Genomic DNA, 22,930 nt, shown 5'->3' with positions numbered 1-22,930 from the left:
CACCAAAGCCATCTGTGCTTCATCCCTCCAGCCCGCAATCAGGCCTTTGACGTGGTTTTGGTGGACACTGCTGGCCGTATGCAGGACAATGCACCGCTAATGACGGCTCTGGCCAAACTCATTGCTGTCAACATGCCTGACCTGGTGCTGTTTGTTGGCGAGGCTCTGGTGGGAAACGAGGCAGTGGACCAGCTGGTAAGTCTGTTGAATTCAGACTTTGTTCAGACAGCTAACACTAAAAAGACACTCCTCCCACCTCCACTTTGTGGTGTAAGATGCTGCTTTAAAAAAAAAAAAACAAAAAAAAAAAGGATTCAGGTCAACTAAATCATCAAATGTTATAGGATTAAAGTTTTTCCAGCTGAGGTCATTGTTGCCCTTGTTCATTTCCTGGAAGCCATCTGTTTTTTGTTTTCACAAAGTAATGTCAGGAAGGCAACTGTTGTGATTATTTATAGTTTACACTGAATTAATTGCATCCCATATTTCCTCAGGTGAAGTTCAACCAGGCTCTGGCCGATCACTCTATGTCTGACAAGCCTCGACTCATTGATGGAATTGTCCTCACAAAGTTTGACACCATTGATGACAAGGTATTTATTACACCTGCATGCAGTAGTCCATCCTGGGATTGTTTCAGTCCTGTGTGTCCAACCATTTGGTAGCAAAACTGAGTTTTCATCCAATGTGGACTAAACTTGGAGTGTTTTGAGGGTCAGCCAAGGACAAAGTGATTTGATTTTGAGAAAAATCAGTTTAAAGTAGAGCAGTCCTGATCCAGTCTCAAAGTTCAGTGTCTGGTCCAATCTCTTTCATCTGGGTATACATTAACTGAATATCGTTGCAAAGTTGCAGTAAGTGGAATTAAGACCCATGTTGATTAAAAAAGATGCAGGATTGCAGGTTTGTGTGTGTATTTATTTTTGTCTCACTGCATTACAGAGCTGTTAGTGTCAAACATATCCACTACATTAACTTTAATGTACTTGCACTGTATTATGTACACTCAACAAAAATATAAACGCAACACTTTTGGTTTTGCTACCATTTTGTATGAGATGAACTCAACGATCTAAAACTTTTTCCACATACACAATATCACCATTTCCCTCAAATATTGTTCACAAACCAGTCTAAATCTGTGATAGTGAGCACTTCTCCTTTGCTGAGATAATCCATCCCACCTCACAGGTGTGCCATATCAAGATGCTGATTAGACACCATGATTAGTGCACAGGTGTGCCTTAGACTGCCCACAATAAAAGGCCACTCTGAAAGGTGCAGTTTTATCACACACCACAATGCCACAGATGTTGCAAGATTTGAGGGAGCGTGCAATTGGCATGCTGACAGCAGGAATGTCAACCAGAGCTGTTGCTCGTGTATTGAATGTTCATTTCTCTACCATAAGCCATCTCCAAAGGCGTTTCTGAGAATTTGACAGTACATCCAACCAGCCTCACAACCGCAGACCACGTGTAACCACATCAGCCCAGGACCTCCACATCCAGCATGTTCATCCAGCCACTCGGACAGCTGCTAAAACAATCGGTTTGCATAACCAAAGAATTTCTGCACAAACTGTCAGAAACCGTCTCAGGGAAGCTCATCTGCATGCTCGTCGTCCTCATTGGGGTCTCGACCTGACTCCAGTTCGTCGTCGTAACCGACTTGAGTGGGCAAATGCTCACATTCACTGGCATTTGGCACTTTGGAGAGGTGTTCTCTTCACGGATGAATCCCGGTACACACTGTTCAGGGCAGATGGCAGACAGCGTGTGTGGCGTCGTGTGGGTGAGCGGTTTTCTGATGTCAATGTTGTGGATCGAGTGGCCCGTGGTGGTGGGGTTATGGTATGGGCAGGCGTCTGTTATGGACGAAGAACACAGGTGCATTTTATTGATGGCATTTTGAATGCACAGAGATACCGTGATGAGATCCTGATGCCCATTGTTGTGCCATACATCCAAGAACATCACCTCATGTTGCAGCAGGATAATGCACGGCCCCATGTTGCAAGGATCTGTACACAATTCTTGGAAGTTGAAAATGTCCCAGTTCTTGCATGGCCGGCATACTCACCGGACATGTCACCCATTGAGCATGTTTGGATGCTCTGGACCGGTGTGTACCAGTTCCTGCCAATATCCAGCAACTTCGCACAGCCATTGAAGAGGAGTGGACCAACATTCCACAGGCCACAATTGACAACCTGATCAACTCTATGCGAAGGAGATGTGTTGCACTGCATGAGGCAAATGGTGGTCACACCAGATACTGACTGGTATCCCCCCCCCAATAAAACAAAACTGCACCTTTCAGAGTGGCCTTTTATTGTGGGCAGTCTTAAGGCACACCTGTGCACTAATCATGGTGTCTAATCAGCATCTTAATATGGCACACCTGTGAGGTGGGATGGATTATCTCAGCAAAGAAGTGCTCACTATCACAGATTTAGACTGGTTTGTGAACAATATTTGAGGGAAATGGTGATATTGTGTATGTGGAAAAAGTTTTAGATCTTTGAGTTCATCTCATGCAAAACCAAAAGTGTTGCGTTTATATTTTTGTTGTGTAGAAAAATGCAAGTATTTGATTGGGGCTATGTATCGGCGTAAATGACTGATCATGTTGTGGTCCAAAAACAGCTATTTGGACATCTGCAGGTACATCAGGGGCACAAGCAAAGATAAAACTTTTGGTCTATAGCCCATGTCGAAGTGAAATTTAGAATCCTATTTCGAGGAATTGATTAAAGATGTAGCTGATCATTTTGGACCATCTGAAGTTCTGTGATCAGCACTGCACTGATCAGCTCACAAAGAACCATATGTTATGATATAGGTTTGTGTGTTGCACTCAGGGTCCCTTCTAATTTTCACTTTGATTAGTCATTGTAATCTTTCATCTGAGCAGTGTTGAAATGAGGTCTTACTCAAGCATCACTCCGCCTTCTTCCTCCAAAGGTTGGTGCTGCCATCTCCATGACCTACATCACAGGTCAACCCATTGTGTTTGTGGGCACAGGGCAGACCTACAACGACCTGCGGAGCCTCAACGCCCGTGCTGTGGTCAGCGCCCTGATGAAGGCCTGAGCGGCTGCATGATTGGTTTATTCTTTGTTGCAATGAAGCTCACCTTCAAAAGCTGACCTGAAATGTTCCAGTCCTGCCAGCCTCCATTTCTCATCCTCCAGCCATGTCCCCCAAATGAACTAAACACATGCATAGGATTTTATTTGCTCAGCTCCAGAAAGTCTGCACTTTGAGAAATGACAAAAAGAACTGGTGTTGCTTTCCATCACCTCAAAATTTTGGGGAGTTAAAAGGCACCTCAGATCTGGAAAAACAAAAGCCCAAGTATTTTTAATGTTGTAGATCCAATAAAATTAATTTCAGCTTTGAATGTCAGTTTGTTGGCTTTTACAGGCTGTTTTTTTTTTAAACACACCTTTATGCAAATAAAAGCAGGTCACGGTGACATTTGAGCAGCTGCCAGTGCATGAGGAAAGCTTAGTGACCATAGTGCCTGTCCTCTTTGTTTTCAGTTAATGTTCACAAAAATCATCCTGCCTGGTCACATTATGTAGACTGACTCATCAGGGATGGATAGAATGGTGGTAACACAGATTAAACGTTGAAATGTCTGAGCAGTTGCTGTACTCATCAGTCTTTGTCCTGCTTTGGTTTCAGTTTGGGAATATGTGTGTGTGTGTTGCCAAAATTCATACAGTAGTGTTCAGGATAATAGTAGTGCTATGTGACTAAAAAGATTAATCCAGGTTTTGAATATATTTCTTGTTACATGAGAAACAAGGTACCAGTAGATTCTCACAAATCCAACAAGACCAAGCATTCATGATATTCACACTCTTAAGGCTATGAAATTGGGCGATCAGTAAAAAAAAAAAAAAAACAGTACAAAAGGGGGTGTTCACAATAATAGTGTGGCATTCAGTCAGTGAGTTTGTCAAGTTTGTGGAACAAACAGGTGTGAATCAGGTGTCCCCTATTTAAGGATGAAGCCAGCACCTGTTGAACATGCTTTTCTCTTTGAAAGCCTGAGGAAAATGGGATGTTCAAGACATTCAGAAGAACAGCATAGTGTGATTAAAAAGTTGATTGGAGAGGGGAAAACTTATACGCAGGTGCAAAAAATTATAGGCTGTTCATCTACAATGATCTCCAATGCTTTAAAATGGACAAAAAAAGACATGTGGAAGAAAACAACCTTCAAAATGGATAGAAGAATAACCAGAATGGCAAAGGCTCACCCATTGATCCGCACCAGGATGATCAAAGACAGTCTGGAGTTACCTGTAAGTGCTGTTACAGTTAGAAGACACCTGTGTGAAGCTAATTTATTTGCAAGAATCCCCGCAAAGTCCCTCTGTTAAATAAAAGACGTGCAGAAGAGGTTACAATTTACCAAAGAACACATCAACTGGCCTAAAGAGAAATGGAGGAATATTTTGTAGAGTGAGAGTAAAATTCTTTTTGGGTCCAAGGGCTGCAGACAGTTTGTGAGACGACCCCCAAACTCTGAATTCAAGCCACAGTTCACAGTGAAGCATGGTGGTGCAAGCATCATGATATGGGCATGTTTCTCCTACTATGGTGTTGGACCTATATATATCGCATACCAGGTATCATGGATCAGTTTGGATATGTCAAAATACTTGAAGAGGTCATGTTGCCTTATGCTGAAGAGGACATGCCCTTGAAATGGGTGTTTCAACAAGACAGTGACCCCAAGCACACTAGTAAATTAGCAAAATCTTGAATCATGAATGCTTGGTCTTGTTGGATTTGTGAGAATCTACTGAATCTACTGGTACCTTATCCATGTAACAAGAAATATACTCAAAACCTGGATTAATCTTTAGTCACATAGCAATACTATTATTCTGAACACTACTGTAAATAAGGCAAATCTGCAAAATGAAATGTTTCATTTCCAGCACAAACTGGCTCAGTTCTAGACAGAAAGCTGAGAATGTTTTGATTACACAATTAACTGAGCTACCACTTATAATTTGTGTATTTTGTAAGTCGTGCTTGGTTCTTCTAGTTTGGCCACAAGTTTTGCAAGATGACAGCTTCTGTTTTCCTTCCTGATCATGCATTACTTTTGAGGACACGTCTAAAGCCCCTTTTACTTTGTGGTAGTGCAATACGAAGGACAAGTTACATTGAAAATTTGCATTAATTTATGAGAATGTAAAAATTTCTAAATAAAGCTGCTATCCTTTGACAACCTGTAAAGGTGATGGCATATCTGTGATTGCATTGTCAGAAAGTGCACAAACAACTGCATGAATTCCAAAAGCTTTATTCTGAAGAGTACATAAATATTGAGGCAAAAGTTTTTAGTTTTTTTTTTTTAATAGCTGACAGATAAAACTCAATAGTTTTGTGAACTCTCATTTGAGGCTAAAGCTATGACAAAATATGTGCCAAGTCAAGCAACCAAATAACATTAACAACTGCTTATTCTCTGCATCATGTTGCACCTTGTTCCCAGGGAACAAAAACAAATTTTGATGAAGACATGAACCAGTTTCACTCGGAATTATAAATAACTACATAACTCTGATGACTGGGTGTGGAACAATCTTGTGGATAAGCCATTGAAGGGAAATTTCTACAGGTACAATGCATCTGGAAAGTATATAGTCAACGGTTTTAATAATTTTTTTGTAAATATTGGACCAAGCTTGGCAGAAAAAATTCCCGATTCCCAACCTGAGGATTGGGATAATAATCTCAAAGAAATCCCTGTTCAATGTTCCTCACAGCAGTGGATGGAAATGAAATTATAGACATTGTGAATAATTGTAAATATAAAACATCTACCGATTTAAATGAAATTGATATGGTGGTGGTAAAACAGGTCATTGAATGGATTGTAGAACCATTAACATACATCTGTAGCTTATTTCAAACCGGTAAATTTCCCAATCAAATGAAAATAGCTAAGGTTGTGCCGCTGTATAAGACTGGGGATAGACACCACTTCACAAATTATAGACCTGTTTCTTTGCTTCCACAATTTTCCAAATTATTAGAAAAGTTATTCAATAATAGATTAGACAAATTCATAAATAAACATAAATTACTTACTGATAGTCAATATGGATTCAGAGCACATAGTTCAACATCACTTGCATTAATAGAATCAGTTGAGATTACAAACGCCATAGACCACAAATTACATTCAGTTGGAATATTTATAGACCTTAAAAAGGCTTTTGATACAATTAATCATGACATATTAATCAATAAACTTGAACAGTATGGGATTAGGGGGTTGGTGTTGCACTGGGTGAGAAGCTACTTAAGTAACAGAAAACAGTTTGTGAAGTTGGGGGAATATACATCATCATGCTTGGACAATGCTTGTGGCGTCCCACAGGGGTCAGTATTGGGTCCAAAACTGTTTCTAATTTATATAAATGATATTGTCAATGTTTCCAAAATATTAAAATTAGTATTATTTGCAGATGACAAGCATTTTTTGTTCAGGGGGGGATTTGCAGGAGTTACTGAGGAGGATCAGTATAGAAATGGGAAAATTGAAAATATGGTTTGACAGAAACAAATTATCATTAAACTTAAGTAAAACAAAATACATGTTATTTGGCTATTGTAATACAGACATACAGGTTCAGTTACAAGTCGAGGGGGTAGAGATTGAAAGGGTACATGAAAATAAGTTTCTGGGGGTGATAATAGATGATAAGATAAACTGGAAGACTCATATAAAACATATACAAAGTAAACTGTCAAGAAGCATTTCAGTTCTAAACAAAGCGAAACATTCTGGACCACAACTCACTCCGCATTCTTTACTGCTCACTGGTTTTACCATATTTACAGTACTGTGCAGAGGTATGGGGTAATACTTATAAAAGGTACAACACAATCACTATCAGTAATACAGAAAAGAGCTATAAGAATTATTCATAATACTGGCTATAGAGATCATACAAATCCACTATTTTTACAATCCAAATTCTTAAAATTCACAGACTTAGTTCATTTTCAAACAGTACAAATTGTGTATAAAGCAATAAACAATTTACTTCCAGCAAATATTAAAAATATGTTTAATAGATCAGGGGATTACAGTCTGAGGGGGAAATTTAATTTAAAGCATCAGTGGGCACGAACAACATTAAAAGGTTTCTGTATTTCTGTCTGTGGGGTGAGGATGTGGAACAGATTGGGAGTGGGGCTCAAGCAATGTCCAAGCATGAACCAGTTCAAACAGCTGTACAAAAATATGGTTTTTTCTAGGTATAGGGAGGAGGAAGGGTAATGAGGGTTAGGGTGTTTTTGTTTTTTGCTTCGGCTTGTAAATATATAGTATTTTGTATGTAAGTAGGTATGTGTAGGTGTATATTTATGTTTGTGTATATATATGTGTATATATATGTGTATATATATATATTGATATCGGTTAGGTGTGTAGGAATCTATGTGTATATGTGGCAAAGGGTATTACTGGTTGTGGGGAAGAAGGGGTAGGGATAAATAAGCTGATGCTTCACCCTACCCCTTTTCGGACATGTTGGGTACACAGTAGGAACTTTTTTGTTGTTGTCTTTACTGATCTATCTTGTAATTGTTGTTGTATCAAATGTTCGAAATAAACAGTTTTCATTCATTCATTCATTTACAGCACCTCACTTTTTCTACGTTATGTTGCAGCCTTTTTCCAAAGTGCATGGAATTAATTTTTCCCCTCAAAATTCTACACACAATACCCCATAATGATATGGAAAATTTTTTTTTTTTTTTTTTTTTTTTTTTTGCAACTTATATAAATTTAAAAAAAAAACCTGCACCATCACATGTACGTAAGTATTCACAGCCTTTGCCATGCAGTTAAATTGATTTCAGGTGCATCATGTTTCCACTGATCACCCTTGAGATGTTTCTAAAGTTTAACCGGAGTCCACCTGGGGTAAATTCAGTTCATTGGACATGATTTGGAAAGGCACACACCTGTCTACATATAAGGTCCCACAGTTGACAGTGCATGACAGAACACAAACCAAGCAAGAAGCCAAAGGAATTGTCTGTAGACCTCTGAGACAGTATTGTCTTAAGGCACAACTCTGGGGAAGGGTACAGAAACATTTCTGCTGCTTTGAAAGTCCCAATGAACACAGTGGCCTCCAACATCCATAAATGGAAGACGTTCAGATCCACCAGAACTCTTCCTAGTGCTGGCCACCCATCTAAAATGAGCCATCGGGGTGAAGGGCCTTAGGGAGGTGACAAAGAAACCTGATGGTCACTCTGTAAGAGCTCCAGCATTCCTCTGTGGAGAGAAGAGAACCTTCCAGAAGGACAACCATCTCTGCAGCGATCCACCAATCAGGCCTGTCTGGTAGAGTGGCCAGATAGAACCCACTCCTTAGTAAAAAGGCACATGGCAGCCCACCTGGAGTTTGCTAAAAGGCACCTGAAGGACTCTCAGACCATGAGAAACAAAATTCTCTGATCTGATGCGGCAAAGAGTGAACTCTTTGGCGTGAATGCCAGGTGTCATTTTTGGAGGAAACCAGGCACCATCCCTACAGTGAAACGTGGTGGCAGCATCATGCTGTGGGGATGTTTTTCAGGAGTAGAAACTGAGAGTCTATCAGGATTGAGGGAAAGATGAATTCAGTAATGTACAGAGACATCCTCTATGAAAACCTGCTCCAGAGAGCTCTTGACCTCAGACTGGGGCAATGATTCATCTTTCAACAAGACAATGACTTTAAGCACACAGCCAAGATATCAAAGGAGTGGCTTCAGGACAACTCTATGAATGTCCTTGAGTGGCTCAGCCAGAGCCCAGACCTGAATCCAATTAAACATCTCTGGAGAGATCTGAAAATGGTGGTGTACCAACACTCCCTATCCAACCTGATGGAGCTTGGGAGGTGTTGCGAAGAGGAATGGGCAAAACTACCCAAAGTTAGGTCCACAAGTTTGTGGCATCATAGTGAAAAAGATTTGAGGCTGTAATTGCTGCCAAATGAGCATCAAGTATTAAATAAAGGGTGTGAATACCTATTATGTACATGTGATTATTTATTTATTATAAATTTGCAAAAATTAATTTTTTTTTATGTTATTATGGGGTATTGTGAGCAGAATTTAGAGGGGAAAAAACAAATTTACTTCCATTTTGGAATAAGGCCTGTAACATAACGTGGAAAAAGTGAAGTGCTGTGAATACTTTACAGCTGCACTATATAGTAGAACACCCTGTACACACCAGCGATTCCCTGGACCCCAGAAAGTTAAATAGCAGCACCTTTGTGTCCAAAGAATGCATCGCTTTTGAATTTGTAGAGTTTTGTTCTGGTAATGCCCAAGAACTCCTTACATCCCAAAATGCCCACTGGACTTGGAGATTGGTCACATCATTGTGATGCTCATGATGCACACACCTGCTGGCACACAAATACAGGTTAAAAATAGAGTCTGCAGCTGCATCAACCCCACCATGGGCCTGCCTTGGGTCTTGGATGACAATGACAACTCAGGCACACAACTGGCCCACCTCCAACTCTCAAAAGTAACCATCGAACTGCTGCAGCAAGCTGATACGTGGGTGTCCTGTCCAGTCGCTGGGGTCCTCAATGAGGCACCTGTACGCTGGATTATGCAGGAAAATGCACCACATGGCAAAAAATGTTTTAGCGGGTGTTCCATCACAACGTGTGTCTTCATTTGAGTCTCCTCAAATCAAGCTGGCATACACGCTAATACAAGAAGGCACATTAAGCTAGGGCTGTAGAGAAATAATGACATCTTTCACTCAGGGAGTTGTTTCTATGTGCAGTGAACTACCACAGGACAGAAACTGTCTGGGTGGCTGTCAGAAACTCGTACCACTTTGTGAAGACACCAAAGTTTTGTTTTGCAGAAGGGGTATTTAAAAAAAAACAAAAACTTCCAGTACTTCATCCACAAGGTTGTCCTCGAGAACATCTATGATTTCCATTGACCAACTTATACGACAGTCTCTGTTGCCTGCTGAAACAGTCTCCTCCTGGGTATTGATGACTCATCAGTAAAATGCTACATGAAAATCCAAGGACAATCAACATCAATAATTACAACACAGTTTTTTTTTTTTAGGTCCTCTCCATCATTGTCAAAATAAAGAGACACAAACATAACTTTCACTGTTTCCTTATGTTGAGCTGTGGGTTTTTGGCAACATTCCAGGATGATGGAACAGATACTGGTGTGAACAGCTTTTTACGTAATACTTTTCCCCTTGAAAAGAAATTAGCAGGAGATCTGACAATACACATAGCTCTTAGGTCTCCAGTGGCCCAGAATGTTCTAGAGTCTTAGATTCCATGGACAAAAGTGGACTCGTCAAAGTACTCTGATCCCTTGAGGAAAAATGACAGATGGTCATCCAGACTGTCAAGAGTAGTCTGGAACAAAAAGAGAAGGATAGAGCCTGAGTGAAAGTGCTTTGACTGAAACTGCCATTGAATGCATGCAAGATTTTTTTTGGGGGGGGGGGGGGGGAATCTTTAAGCAATGGCAACAGAACACAACTTATCTCTGGGTCACTTCATGAAAAGGGGTCACCAATACCCAAGCTAACATTATTGGTCAGTAAAAACAGAGCAGCCCTATGTGCAGGGAAAATATATGAAATGATTATATATATTGATTACGTAACTGATATAGATGATCATAAATTAATTTTTTTTTTTTTTTTTTTTGAGTTTTTAATCTGAAAAGGGGGACACCAAACCCCACCATATTTGTGACACACAGCACCTAAGTATTATTTTGGTAAAAAGAAAATCACTTCAACTAATTCATCTTGATTTACTTCTGATTTGATGGGCGCATGGTAAAATTAATCCCCCCCATAGACCAGTGTCTTAATCACTCAGCACGGCTGCAGAGAGCATGCTAAAAATGTGGTGAATGTAACCCATAGCGTCCTGGTCTGTTACATTTAAAACCCATGTTCTGAAACTGCTAATTTATTCAACAAATAAAACTCCAGTTGTGTTGTGTGAAAGCACTACTCTTGAGAGCCTTAAACCCATGGAGAGATCAAATTTAGTTGAATAATAAAGTAACAGTCATCAATTGAAAACTGATTTCAGATGCATCCTGTTTCCATTGATCACCTTTGAGATGTTTCTACAGTTTAACTGGAGTGCACCTGGGGTAAATTCAGTTCATTGGACATGATTTGGAAAGGCACACACCTGTCTACATATAAGATCCCACAGTTGACAGTGCATGACAGAACACAAACCAAGCAAGAAGCAAAAGGAAGTCTTTTTGTTTGTTTTGCATCCTGGTTCGAACAACTACACTCGAGTCCTGATACAGCCACCAAAAATAGCACTCTGGGGCTTTCCCACGAGCCCATCCAAAAAAAAGCATAACATGACATGACTTATCTCAATAATGGATTTTATGTATTCCCCCATGGTTTGTATATTCATACTGTATCTTACAACCCAAATTCCAATGAAGTTGGGATGTTGTGTAGAATGTAAATAAAAACAGAATCCAATGATTTGCAAATCCTGTTCAACCTAGTTTCAATTGAATACACCACAAAGACAAGACATTTAATGTTCAAACTGATAGACTTTGTTGTTTTTGTGCAAATATTTGCTTATTTTGAAATGGATGCCTGCAACACATTTCAAAAAAGTTGGGACGGGGCAACAAAAGACTGGGAAAGTTGAAGAATGCTCAAAGAACACCTAATTGGAAACAGGTGAGTGTCATGATTGGGTATAAAAGGAGCATCCCCAAAAGTCTCAGCCATTCACAAGCAAAGATGGGGCGAGGATCACCACTTTGTGAACAACTGTTGGACAAAATAGTCCAACAGTTTAAGAACAATGTTTCTCAACATTCAATTGCAAGGAATTTAGGGATTCCATCATCTACAGTCCATAATATAATCATAAGATTCAGAGAATCTGGAGAACTTTCTACACATAAGTGGCAAGGCCGAAAACCAACATTGAATGCCCGTGACCTGCGATCCCTCAGGCGGCACTGTATTAAAAACCGACATCATTGTGTAAAGGATCTTACCGCGTGGGCTCAGGAACACTTGCAAAGCGAAAGCCATACATCAACAACATCCAGAAACGCAGCTGCCTTCTTTGGGCCCAGGCTCATTTGAAATGGACAGATGCAAAGTGGAAAAGTGAGCTGTGGTCTGATGAGTCCACATTTCAAATTGTTTTTGGAAATCATGGACGTTGTGTCCTCCAGACAAAAGAGGAAAAAGACCATCCAGATTGTTACCAGCGCAAAGTTCAAAAGCCAGCATCTGTGATGGTATGGGGGTGTGTTAGTGCCCATGGCATGGGCAACTTACACATCTGTGATGACACCATCAATGCCGAAAGGTACATCCAGGTTTTGGAGCAACATGCTGCCATCCAAGTAATGTCTTTTTCAGGGACGTCCCTGCTTATTTCAGCAAGACAGTGCCAAGCCACATTCTGCACATGTTACAACAGTGTGGCTTCATAGTAAAAGAGTGCGGGTACTAGACTGGCCTGCCTGTAGTCCAGACCTGTCACCCATTGAAAATGTGTGGCACATTATGAAGCACAAAATACGACAGAGACCCCGGACTGTTGAACAACTGAAGTCGTACATCAAGCAAGAATGGGAAAGAATTGCACCTACAAACCTTCAGCAATTAGTGTAAAGCACTTTGGTCACTTTGAGTGTTGTAAAGGGCTCTAGAAATAAACTTGATTGATTGATTGATTGATTGATTGATAGTGTCCTCAGTTCCCAAATGCTTATTGAGTGTAGCTAGAAGTAAAGGTGATGTAGCACAGTGGTAAACATACCACTGTCCCAGCTTTTTTTTTTTTTAAACGTGTTGCAGGCATCCATTTCAAAATGAGCAAATATTTGCACAAAAACAATAAATTTTATCAGTTTGAACATTAAATATCTTGTCTTTGAATATAGGTTGAAGAGGATTTGCAAATCATTGTATTATGTTTTTATTTACATTTTAGACAACATCCCAACTTCATTGGAATTGGGGCTGTACAATCTATATCACCTTGCTAGGAAATTTAAAAATTGACCCTCATATGTCACATACTGGTGACCCCTTTTCATGAAGTGACCACTCTACAAGCATGCAGAAGCAAAAAGACAAAGGTTGGACTTCGTGTTATTCTGCAAATGTGTCAATTTCGTTGTTGTAATGACAATGATAATAAAGCTATCCAATCCAATTTGACAGTGGCTGAAGTCAAAGAGAAGCACCGAGTTCTAACCTTGTAGGAGACTTTTATGTGTGCTAACACCATTAAGATGTTCTTCCGGCTTTTGAGAGGGAGAGCCTGTTAAAAAAGAAAGAAAGAAAGGGTATATAAGTCCATCAAACTGGCTTGTGTCCCGAAAAGCTTCTGTCCCGAAAAGGAGCCTTATGGGTGATCCAGCCTCACAAACCTTTTAAAACTATAAAATACAGGGAGTATTATGATAATTATATGATGGGGCAGGTGAAAGCATAGTGAACCCCTATTATATTTTTATATGGTGAAAGTAAATTTAGGACCTCAATGTTTCTTTTCAGTTAAATAAAAATCCCAACTGATAAACAACATGATGTACGAGTCATGTTTCATAATTTCTGAAAGTTTCAACAGTTTACTGTTAAAAATTTGGCGATACTTTGAACACAGTACCGTTTACCCACTTTTGCATATTACCAGTGGCCTTTTTTGTTTTGTGCATATTTTGGTTGAGTCCTATGAGAACAATATTCAGCTGGCAGTCAACAGATGGCAGCAGTTATTTGTTAAAGTGATGTCTTTTTCCAAGTTTTCAACAGCACTTGCTCCAACGGCAAGTAATCATTTATGTGATAATTTAACTTATTTTGCTACTTAAGTAAAGGTTTCAGGTTTATTCAATCAAATCATTAGGAAAAAGTAATTAATTTAGAAATTATTTACCTAAATGCCAGTTCTAAGATACCTGTTCAAATGTCTGTCCATTATGTCAACAACCATTTTTGAATCATTTTTATGACTTTTATATGAAAAAAGAAAAAATTAACCCTGAAGTTTAATAAATACTTCCGTCTATTAATGTGCTTATACAATTGAAAAATGTGAAAACTACAGTTATTTTAGTGCAATCCTAAATGCGCAAATTGCCGTCCATTACGTCACTGATATTCAAGCATCTGTTTTGTCAAAAGTATCGTACACATCACATATTTTATGAGAAATTTGGATCATACTTATGAATCTTTATTAGTTAGAAAAGCAGAGTTGGTAACAGTATGCCTTTTTTTGTTTAATATGCCCACAAAAATGGCTTGGAGGGCAAAATTAATTAAGTGTATTTTTAAAGATACATGCATTCTCTCCATTTCTCTCAATCCAGTTCATCAAAAAATAGCTTTTTTTGTAAAACCAAGTTAGAGTTTTAAAAGAGACGAATCTTTGTTAACATTAATAATTTGATTTTTACTTTTAAAGTACTAAAAATGTTTTTAAAATGTGATTTTTATTTATTTATTTATTTTACAAAAACTGTACTTGCTTTATATAACCAAATATGTTTGAAATTGGTACTTCATGTATATAGTTGGTATTTCCTGGTCACCATGACTGACTCAGAAGTTGCCATTCCACTTGCACTATTGGCAAATAAAGAGAAGCTTTTTAATATTTATTTTGATTTATAAAATGTATACATACATTTCTGGAATCTACAGGCCAACAGCTTTCTTTTGATATATTACACTGGGGTCTACTGTAATTTTCATTTTTACATCCTCAGGGACCAAATTTTGGGGTGTTCACCATGCAGGCCTGTATTGAATCAGTTTTTTAAATGAGTATCATGATACCATGAAAACTCCACTACATGGATGAAATAATGACCTCTTGCAGAAGAATCACAAATGATTTATAAAGTATACAAAGAGGAAGCAGATAACATCAGGGAGCTATTGTACCATTCAACCTCTAACAAAGAGGATGTAAAGTCTAAATTTCTTTGTATTGCATCAGCTACAGTCCTGATGCCAATATCGGCTCAGTTTCCGGTATCCAAACATCCCCAATGGCAGCATCTCAACAAAATATAATTGGCTGTACTGTATGACAAACTAACTACATCCTTACGCATAGTTGTACTTTCAGTTTTCACATTCTGACTGAACAAACAATGTAGGTGCTTGTGGATGTACAGACCTTGCACTAAATATAACCTTTAAATATGAAATTTTTAATATTAATACTGACCCACCCAACAGGTGATAGTGTGTACCATGCGACAGCATAGCATGCGATGTCTTCCTTATCATGTCCACTTTGAAATAATGCTCAAAATGGGGATTTCAAAATATTTGCTATGTTTTGAAGCAGTGTCTAGAGTTAGCCATAGATAATCTGGGAAACAGAAGAAAAGTTCTGGCAATATCCCCAGCCAGATGTTCTATCTACTGTTTAATTCAAGCTTTACTTTCTTGTTCTGTTGTATATTTATTAATCAAGTTTCTTCCCACGGTTGCTAACACAGCTGAAGAATATTACATCAGCAAAACAAAATAACTTTTGGGACTGATGTGGCACATCAAAGTCCACCACAAACTAATTGGTGCATCCTTTTTATGTATTTATTTATTTAAACTATAACTTAACTGTTTTTCAAATTATGAGTTATGAGATGAGAACTTTTTTTTTGTCAATGCGATCCAGCCGGCATGGATTAACTCACTCGCACTCGTCTACATTTTCCCTGCCCAAGCACGACATTTTCACCAGCATGACGGAACAACCTACTGTATTGCCAGCAGAATGCACATACCCCAGCCATTGGTGGATGTATCCCGATTGCAGATCTCGTTGGCCAGCCTCTCAAAGTACTCAGGCAGATCGGCGTACTCGTCTCCATAGGAGATGACCTTGATACCCTTGTCCAGCATGTTGTCACGCAACTTCTTGAACTCGCCCACGTCCTCGCGCCGCACAAGCATGAAGTGCTCCAGGTCTGACTTGTGTTTGACTGCTTCCAAGAACAAAGCTTGGAAAGTTGTGTCGTCAACCGTGCGCCCACAGCCGAGGAACACAAATGATTTGGTTTCATACAGGTTCTGGATCTCACGCTGGTCAAACAAAAAGTCATGAAACAATAAAATTAAAAACAACCTTAAAAGTACTATGATTACCAGCGCTGGGAACATGAACATGGTGTTAATACTTGTTCCTTATAATTTGTGTTGAACAGTAAGTCACAAACAATGGTGAACAATTAAAAACACTCTGCTCACCATGACCTCAGTGTTCCTCAGTACGTTCTGATAGCCAGCAGGGTGCAGTACAATACCACTGGGGTTGGTGTACACACCGTGGATATGTAAAACACTGAGCCTCCGCTTCTCCTGAGCCCACTCCAACACCTGGACACACATACACACGCTTAACACTCCGGTGCACTCTGTCCTGCTGTAACTGGGCAGCGAGGACAATCACTGAGAGCATATTCACCCTGATGGAGACAACGCATAAATACCAGGACTGAGAGGCAAAGCTATGGCAAATCTGAGTTTTATGAAACAAATAATAAAATGATCTATAAAAGGACTGGAGCCAGAATGCTATGGTGGTTATCAGTGTAAAGCCAGTCAAAGAGGACAAAAGTGAAGCAAATATGATATTTACACTTTACCTAAAAAATACCTGTTTCCTGTCCAGACCAGACCTTTAAACAGTGGTGGAGGAAGTCCTGAGTCTCAGTACTGAAGTAAAAGTACAAATAACTAAAGAAATATTTACTCTTGTAAAAGTAGAAGTACGACAATGACAACACTACTTAAGGAAAAGTAAATATTACCTGCTTTTAAATGTACTTTTAAGCATAAAAAGTAAAAGTACTTGCATATTGATTAATGTCCACATTTTAATAAAAGCTGTATGGATTGTTGGCATTTTAATTAAGCTCGTTTTAGGATAATGTAATTATGCTTACCATCTGTGTTACATTATCACTTACAATTCTGGATATTTTAAAGGTGATCTGGAGAATTAAATATCATTAAGCAAAATCAAACAATCTTTAAAAAAAAAAGTTAATTTCTTTAAAAACATTGTTAAAGATTTTATACTTCAGTGGAAAAAAAAACAAAAACAAAAACTTGTGTGACAGACACATAAGCAGTCCCAAACACTGAATTCAGGTCACTTAAAGCAGTACTACAGTGTGCAGGATTGCTCCCGCTTTAGAAGTTGTGTATTATGATGTATAACAAACACAAACTTACTAAACTATGGAAACAGCATAAGTTTGGCAAAATGTTTTGTACTAGAATAGTAAAAGAGAAGAAATGTAGTAAGAAGTACAAATACCTGCTGCAAAAAGTAACTGAGTAAAAGTCGAAAGTATGCACTATCGATTCTACTTAAGTACAGATACATAAAAACTTAGGTACTGTAACAAAGCATTTGTATTTCATTACATTTCACCACTGCCTTTAAACAAAAGCAAATATTATCCAATCTATAAAATTTCACAACAACTGAGTAGCTGCTCGAACTTTACCTTTCCTCCACCAATCACAAACAATAGCCTCTTACAGCTCATGGTATTATTAATTTCCTCAAAAATGAGGACAGGGGAACTTTGCTGAAATAACATCTGACAATGAAGCAGTTCACCATAATGTTGGAGTGAGAGCACGAGACATTGTTTGGCCTGATGTACCTCGAGCAAGGATGTAAAGTGAGCTTTGCTCATGTTTGACAAGTTATCTGGCAACATTTTGCAGATAAAATTCCAATTATTAACAGGGCCAAATCAACAACTTCAAAATCGTTTATTAACATTTAAGAATAAAATGATTTATGAGATGAAAGCAGTAGATTTGTAACACAATATGAGAAAGTAGAAGATGGTAGAGTGCGAAACTTCAGAAGACTTCTGTCTTTCCAAAATCTTGTACAACCCCACTTCCAATGTTCCAGCTCTCCACAATTTCTCTTATACTCACTGGGCTGGTAAGCATTGAAAGCCGAGATAGGCATGTCCCAACTTGTCCCCTGGCACTCCGAAACGGAGGTGTTCCTTTGTCTTGCTCGATCAGCGAATCGGTCGTGACGTGCAAAGCCTCCATGCGGCTTTCCATGACAAAATCTCTTGTTAAAAGTGAAATCTGCCGGAAAATGTCCGTGTGCCATTGTGGGGCGTCCTTAAAGCTGTAGTAACAGGCCTTATTCTCTGTGAAGCCCGTAAAATTTTCACAGAAAGCCACATAAATTTTTCGAATGGTTTCCAGCTGCTTGTCTCTAACAGTTTCTGAAAAAATTCTGATGGAAAAAAAGCCCAAATCATTCCGCCATTTCCTGACAATGGAAATCCGACGAGGGGGCCGGACCACTCCTCCCACAAGGCGTGCTCACAGGCGAATGACGCAACCGACAGGCGTGGAAAAACTCATGCATGCGCACGAAGGTTCAAGCTTGGCTGACGTAAAAACATATGAATACATCCAAATGGTTTTTGAAAAAAATAATAAGGTCAGATACTTTTCTAATAGACCTTGTACACATCTGATGGCACCATCATTGCTGAAAGGTACATCCAGGTTTTGGAGCAACACATGCTGGCATCCAAGCAACGTCTTTTTCAGGGACATACCTGCTTATTTCAGCAAGACAATGCCAAGCCACATTCTGCACGTGTTACAACAGCGTGGCTTCATAGAAAAAGAGTGCGGGTACTAGACTGGCCTACATGCACTCCAGACCTGTCACCCATTGAAAATGTGTGGTGCATTATGAAGTGCAAAATGCAACAACAGAGACCCCGGACTGTTGAACAACTGAAGTCGTACATCAAGCAAGAATGGGAAAGAATTCCACCTACAAAGCTTCAACAATTAGTGTCCTCATTTCCCAAATGCTTATTGAGTGTTGTTAGAAGGAAAGGTGATGTAACACAGTGGTAAACATACCACTGTCCCAGCTTTTTAGAAACGTGTTGCAGGCATCCATTTCAAAATGAGCAAATATTTGCACAAAAACAATACATTTTATCAGTTTGAACATTAAATATCTTGTCTTTGTGGTGTATTCAGTTGAATATAGGTTGAAGAGGATTTGCAAATTATTGTATTCTATTTTTATTTACATTTTACACAACATCCCAACTTCACAGGAATTGGGGTTGTAGTTTGTACTAACATCTCAAAAGCACCTTAATCGATCTGTATCAATCAATGTCAAAGAAGCAAAGTTCTGTTTACTTTTTTCTCATCAGTGAGGTCCAAAGACTCCAGCTTGGTTCCCTGATGAGTTGCATAGATCTCCAGAAGGTTGTCAAAGTTGGTAGTGAGGACCAGGGCACCGCTCTCCATTAACTGCAGCACTGAGCGTAGTAGATGTTTGCCTGCATGCTCCATCTTACACTCCAAATCATCAAATACCTCATAAAGGCAGTCCTTGAAGAATGTAGAGCGCACATTGCCTGTTCTCTATACACAAAGGAAACAGGAAATACTGGGTTAAGAAAAAGTTATTTTGAGCATTCCATTTTGCACAATATAAGCTATCTCACAAGCGCAGTGTGCATGTAAAAAAGGGCAGAAAAAGGGTGCTAGGATTGATGCAAGTTCATTTGAGGTAAGAAGATCTGGCCCCAAAGTGCAAGTGCTCAATGTTTTTACAATGGAGAGATTAGAAGGCAAAAAGAAAAGCAGTTCACCATGTTTTGTTTAGAGGGGTTTTTTTTTTTGGTGAAACTGTGGAATGTCATGTGAAACGGAGGTGCCAGAAATCACACTCATCTTCCAAAAAGATTGGGTCACAAGGTGAGTTGTTCAATCAGCTTTTTTTTTTTTTTGGGACTCCTTGGGTCCTTCTCCATATATCTGTAAAGCCCACATCCATTTACGCTAAGACAGTTTTTCGGCCATTTCTAATACTTGACAAATCTGTCTGTTTTTTGGGGGGGAGGGGAGGTATGATCAGTGCGGCCTTCTTCAAAAACAGATACCTTAAGTGAACCAATGGGGGTGCTACAACCACCACAATAGACTAATGGCAAGAACTACTGAACCCTACATCTTAACAATTGCAGTTCTTTTTTCTGGTGTTCCTTGTGCTCAGGCGCATCTTGCCCTGTTGGTCCAACCTACATCCACTTTGTAGCTTGGCAGCCTTTTTGAAATATTCATACTCTTCTCTAATATATTTTTTCCCTCAGAGACATACCACAAAATGTGGCATGTACGTTTGAACCGAGCCACATGAAAGTTATTGCATGGATTTTCCAGCTTTTTTACTGTTTGGCAACAATTGGTCAGTAAATTTGAGTGGATATGCCTTATATCACTTTATCATTAAATCTGTTATAGCTCATGAATGAGTTACTATTTTGAAATCAAAATTAGTGGGCAAGATCATTATGAAGTTCTAGAAGAAATAACGCCTGAAATGACCCAGTAGGGGCCTATATCCTCTCTGTAAACACCAAAGTAGATTTTTGGCAATAACTTCACAACCCTTGGGCCAAAAATCTAAATTCTTTGTTGCCTGGATTCCCTGGATGGTTCTGCATCTTAAGACACTGACCAATCAAATTCGTCCCTTAACACATTTTTGGCCATTTTTAATTTTTTGCACATCTTTGTTTTCACTTCTCCTATAATTTGTGCTCAAGCATCACAAAACGTTGCAGATAAAATGTTTGAACCGAGCCACATGAAAGTTCTATGATGGATTTTTCATATTTTGACTTGTGTTGATACAGCTGGTTGCCAAATCTGAGTTCTTTAATTCACGAAATCTGCTATTGTTCATGAATAAATTACTATTTTGATACCAAAAATGTTGAATATGTTTACTATGGACACTTGCAAAAAGTGATATCTTAACTGACCTGATGGGGGTGTTACAACCACCACAATCTACTTTTGGAAATAATGTCTGAAACCGGAGTCCTAAAATAAAAATGTGAATGGATCTGGATTCCATGGAAGAGTCTGCATCTAACCATATAGACCCTGCCCACTTCAGCCTTGAAAATCTTTGGCCATTTAGAATTTTCAGAAAACTGTTTTTTTTTTGTTGTTGTTGTTGGTGGAGTTTTTTTTTTTTTTTTTTGCTATTCAACAATATATCCTCAATCCACAAAACGTGGAATGTATGATGTTTCAACCAATCCAAACAAAGTTATTTAAGGTTTTTCCTCATGGAAGTGCTGTTCCACCACAGTAGACTTTGACAACACCGACTGTATGGAGCCATTTATGACAAAGTCTCGTAGTGCAGACAAGCAGTCAAATCTTAATACAAAGAAGCAGGGGACAGGGAAGCTTTGGACACCATCAATCGCCACTTGTGGCTATATTTTTAAGTATGTTGTTTTTTGAAACAAAAACAGGGACTGGATGTGGAAAGCAAGAAGCACGACCTTTTTGTTTGTTTTGAGATTTTGAGGTGAAGCAACCACACGCCACTCCAGTTAGTGACCAAAATCTAGCAGCTTACAGCGAGAGTTTGTTGACTGAAGATGGAAAACATGAAAAATGACTCAAAGTAATGGATGAGAAAGACAGTATTTAAGAAACACACTTCCCCAAATAAAAGTGAATGCATAAATTCCTTATGTAATTGTCACAGTTTGCACTGTTTTCAAATTTTGTTTCAGTCTGTAACTCTGGCAGGACACTGATTGATAACAGCACACAAAAATGGGCACAGTAAACGGACATGTTGGTAGGTAAGCCAAATCAGCATCAACACACACTGCGCCGTGACCGTGTCAAATCTTAGGGTCAAAGTTCACCGATACTCACTTTACGAAACCGAGCATAGAAGCTGCATTACTGGAGTGTGTGATCTATTTATATATTACCATTAAAGTTTAATTAGGAGCTTTAAGCAGTATTAAACCAGCATCCCAGGTCCACATTATTCCATGAGAGATGTGTGGGCTGCAAAAGTGGAAAAAGAACATGAGTCCAGATCATGAGTTGAATGAAGGCGCTGCACATCACATTTGTGTTCCAACTTTTCAAAAGGATTTATAAGATCCCAAAGGATGTGCTGAGTGGACTCAATTAGTAAGTTATAATTATTTTTACTTTTATCTGTTAAATAATCCCAGCTAACTACTTGATAATGTATATTTACGGTAATACCGCACAGATCTGATGATTCATAACTTATCATAGCCAAGAGATTAGTGCACTTGGTTTCAGTGCGGAAGGTTCCCCGTTCAAACCCCACCCTACCACAGGTTTCAGTGCGGAAGGTTCACGGTTCAAACCCCACCCTGCCACATTTCTCCATGTAAAGTTGCGTCAGGAAGGACATCCAACATAAAACATGCGCCAATTCAACATGCAGATCCACTTCAGATTTGCTCTGGTGACCCTGATTGCAAACAAGGGAGCAGCTGAAGGGACTTTTATGTAATACCAGTACACAAAATATAGGCTATATAAAAACCTATAAATAGACAGGTCTCAGTCTGTATACCCTGTGTTTTTCATGGTCATACAAGTTTTGCTCTATCTACTGCAGGGGGGAAATTTGCTTGTTGCCGATGTCTCGTTTTCCTAAACATCGGACAGTCGTAATGGATTGGGAATTGTCAAATGACAAACGTCAATAAAGACTTATAGTCTTTTCTTAATGAGCTCCCACTCGTCATCTTAATTTGATACTACGGGGGCATTTTGTAGCACGAGTGTCTAAGACAGGGCCACAAGTTCTTTCTTCTGCTTCTCACCTATTTTGCGCTAAAAATCCAGCCACAATGAGTCTGCAAGACCAGGTCCATAGTGGGTGAAAAGTAACACTGTCAGCTCTGAATGCTATGTGGAGATTTTGCTGCGTGCGCACCTGTCCAGTGTTGGTGCAAGTGTG

At 39.1% G+C, this 22,930-nt stretch overlaps 2 protein-coding genes across 6 annotated transcripts in view; one reads left to right on the top strand and one right to left on the bottom strand.

Annotated features, from left to right (window-relative positions):
* srpra (SRP receptor subunit alpha) overlaps positions 1 to 15,214 on the top strand; it is a 36,447-nt gene extending 21,233 nt beyond the window's left edge. For 2 of the 3 annotated variants that reach the window (XM_034167993.1, XM_034167994.1), the window contains 3 exons: positions 32 to 195; positions 495 to 593; positions 2,967 to 3,723. In XM_034167993.1, coding sequence (XP_034023884.1) covers positions 32 to 195; positions 495 to 593; positions 2,967 to 3,095 — 392 coding nt within the window. In that variant the 3' untranslated portion in view covers positions 3,096 to 3,723. Of the gene's footprint in view, positions 1 to 31; positions 196 to 494; positions 594 to 2,966; positions 3,724 to 15,202 lie in introns of those variants that run through there. The other variant, XR_004560046.1, reaches the window with a different exon arrangement.
* The window catches only part of fam118b (family with sequence similarity 118 member B), a 31,514-nt gene continuing 18,857 nt past the window's right edge, over positions 10,274 to 22,930 (bottom strand). For 2 of the 3 annotated variants that reach the window (XM_034167995.1, XM_034167996.1), the window contains 5 exons: positions 19,303 to 19,530; positions 16,333 to 16,461; positions 15,870 to 16,167; positions 13,319 to 13,384; positions 10,274 to 10,453 (listed from right to left, as the gene is read on the bottom strand). In XM_034167995.1, the coding sequence (XP_034023886.1) occupies positions 10,443 to 10,453; positions 13,319 to 13,384; positions 15,870 to 16,167; positions 16,333 to 16,461; positions 19,303 to 19,530 (732 nt within the window). In that variant the 3' untranslated portion in view covers positions 10,274 to 10,442. Of the gene's footprint in view, positions 10,454 to 13,313; positions 13,385 to 15,869; positions 16,168 to 16,332; positions 16,462 to 19,302; positions 19,531 to 22,930 lie in introns of those variants that run through there. The other variant, XM_034167997.1, reaches the window with a different exon arrangement.

The sequence above is a fragment of the Thalassophryne amazonica genome, chromosome 4 (assembly GCF_902500255.1).
Source record: "Thalassophryne amazonica chromosome 4, fThaAma1.1, whole genome shotgun sequence".
Taxonomy (NCBI): Eukaryota; Metazoa; Chordata; class Actinopteri; order Batrachoidiformes; family Batrachoididae; genus Thalassophryne; species Thalassophryne amazonica.
This window is presented reverse-complemented; position numbering and strand designations above follow the sequence as displayed.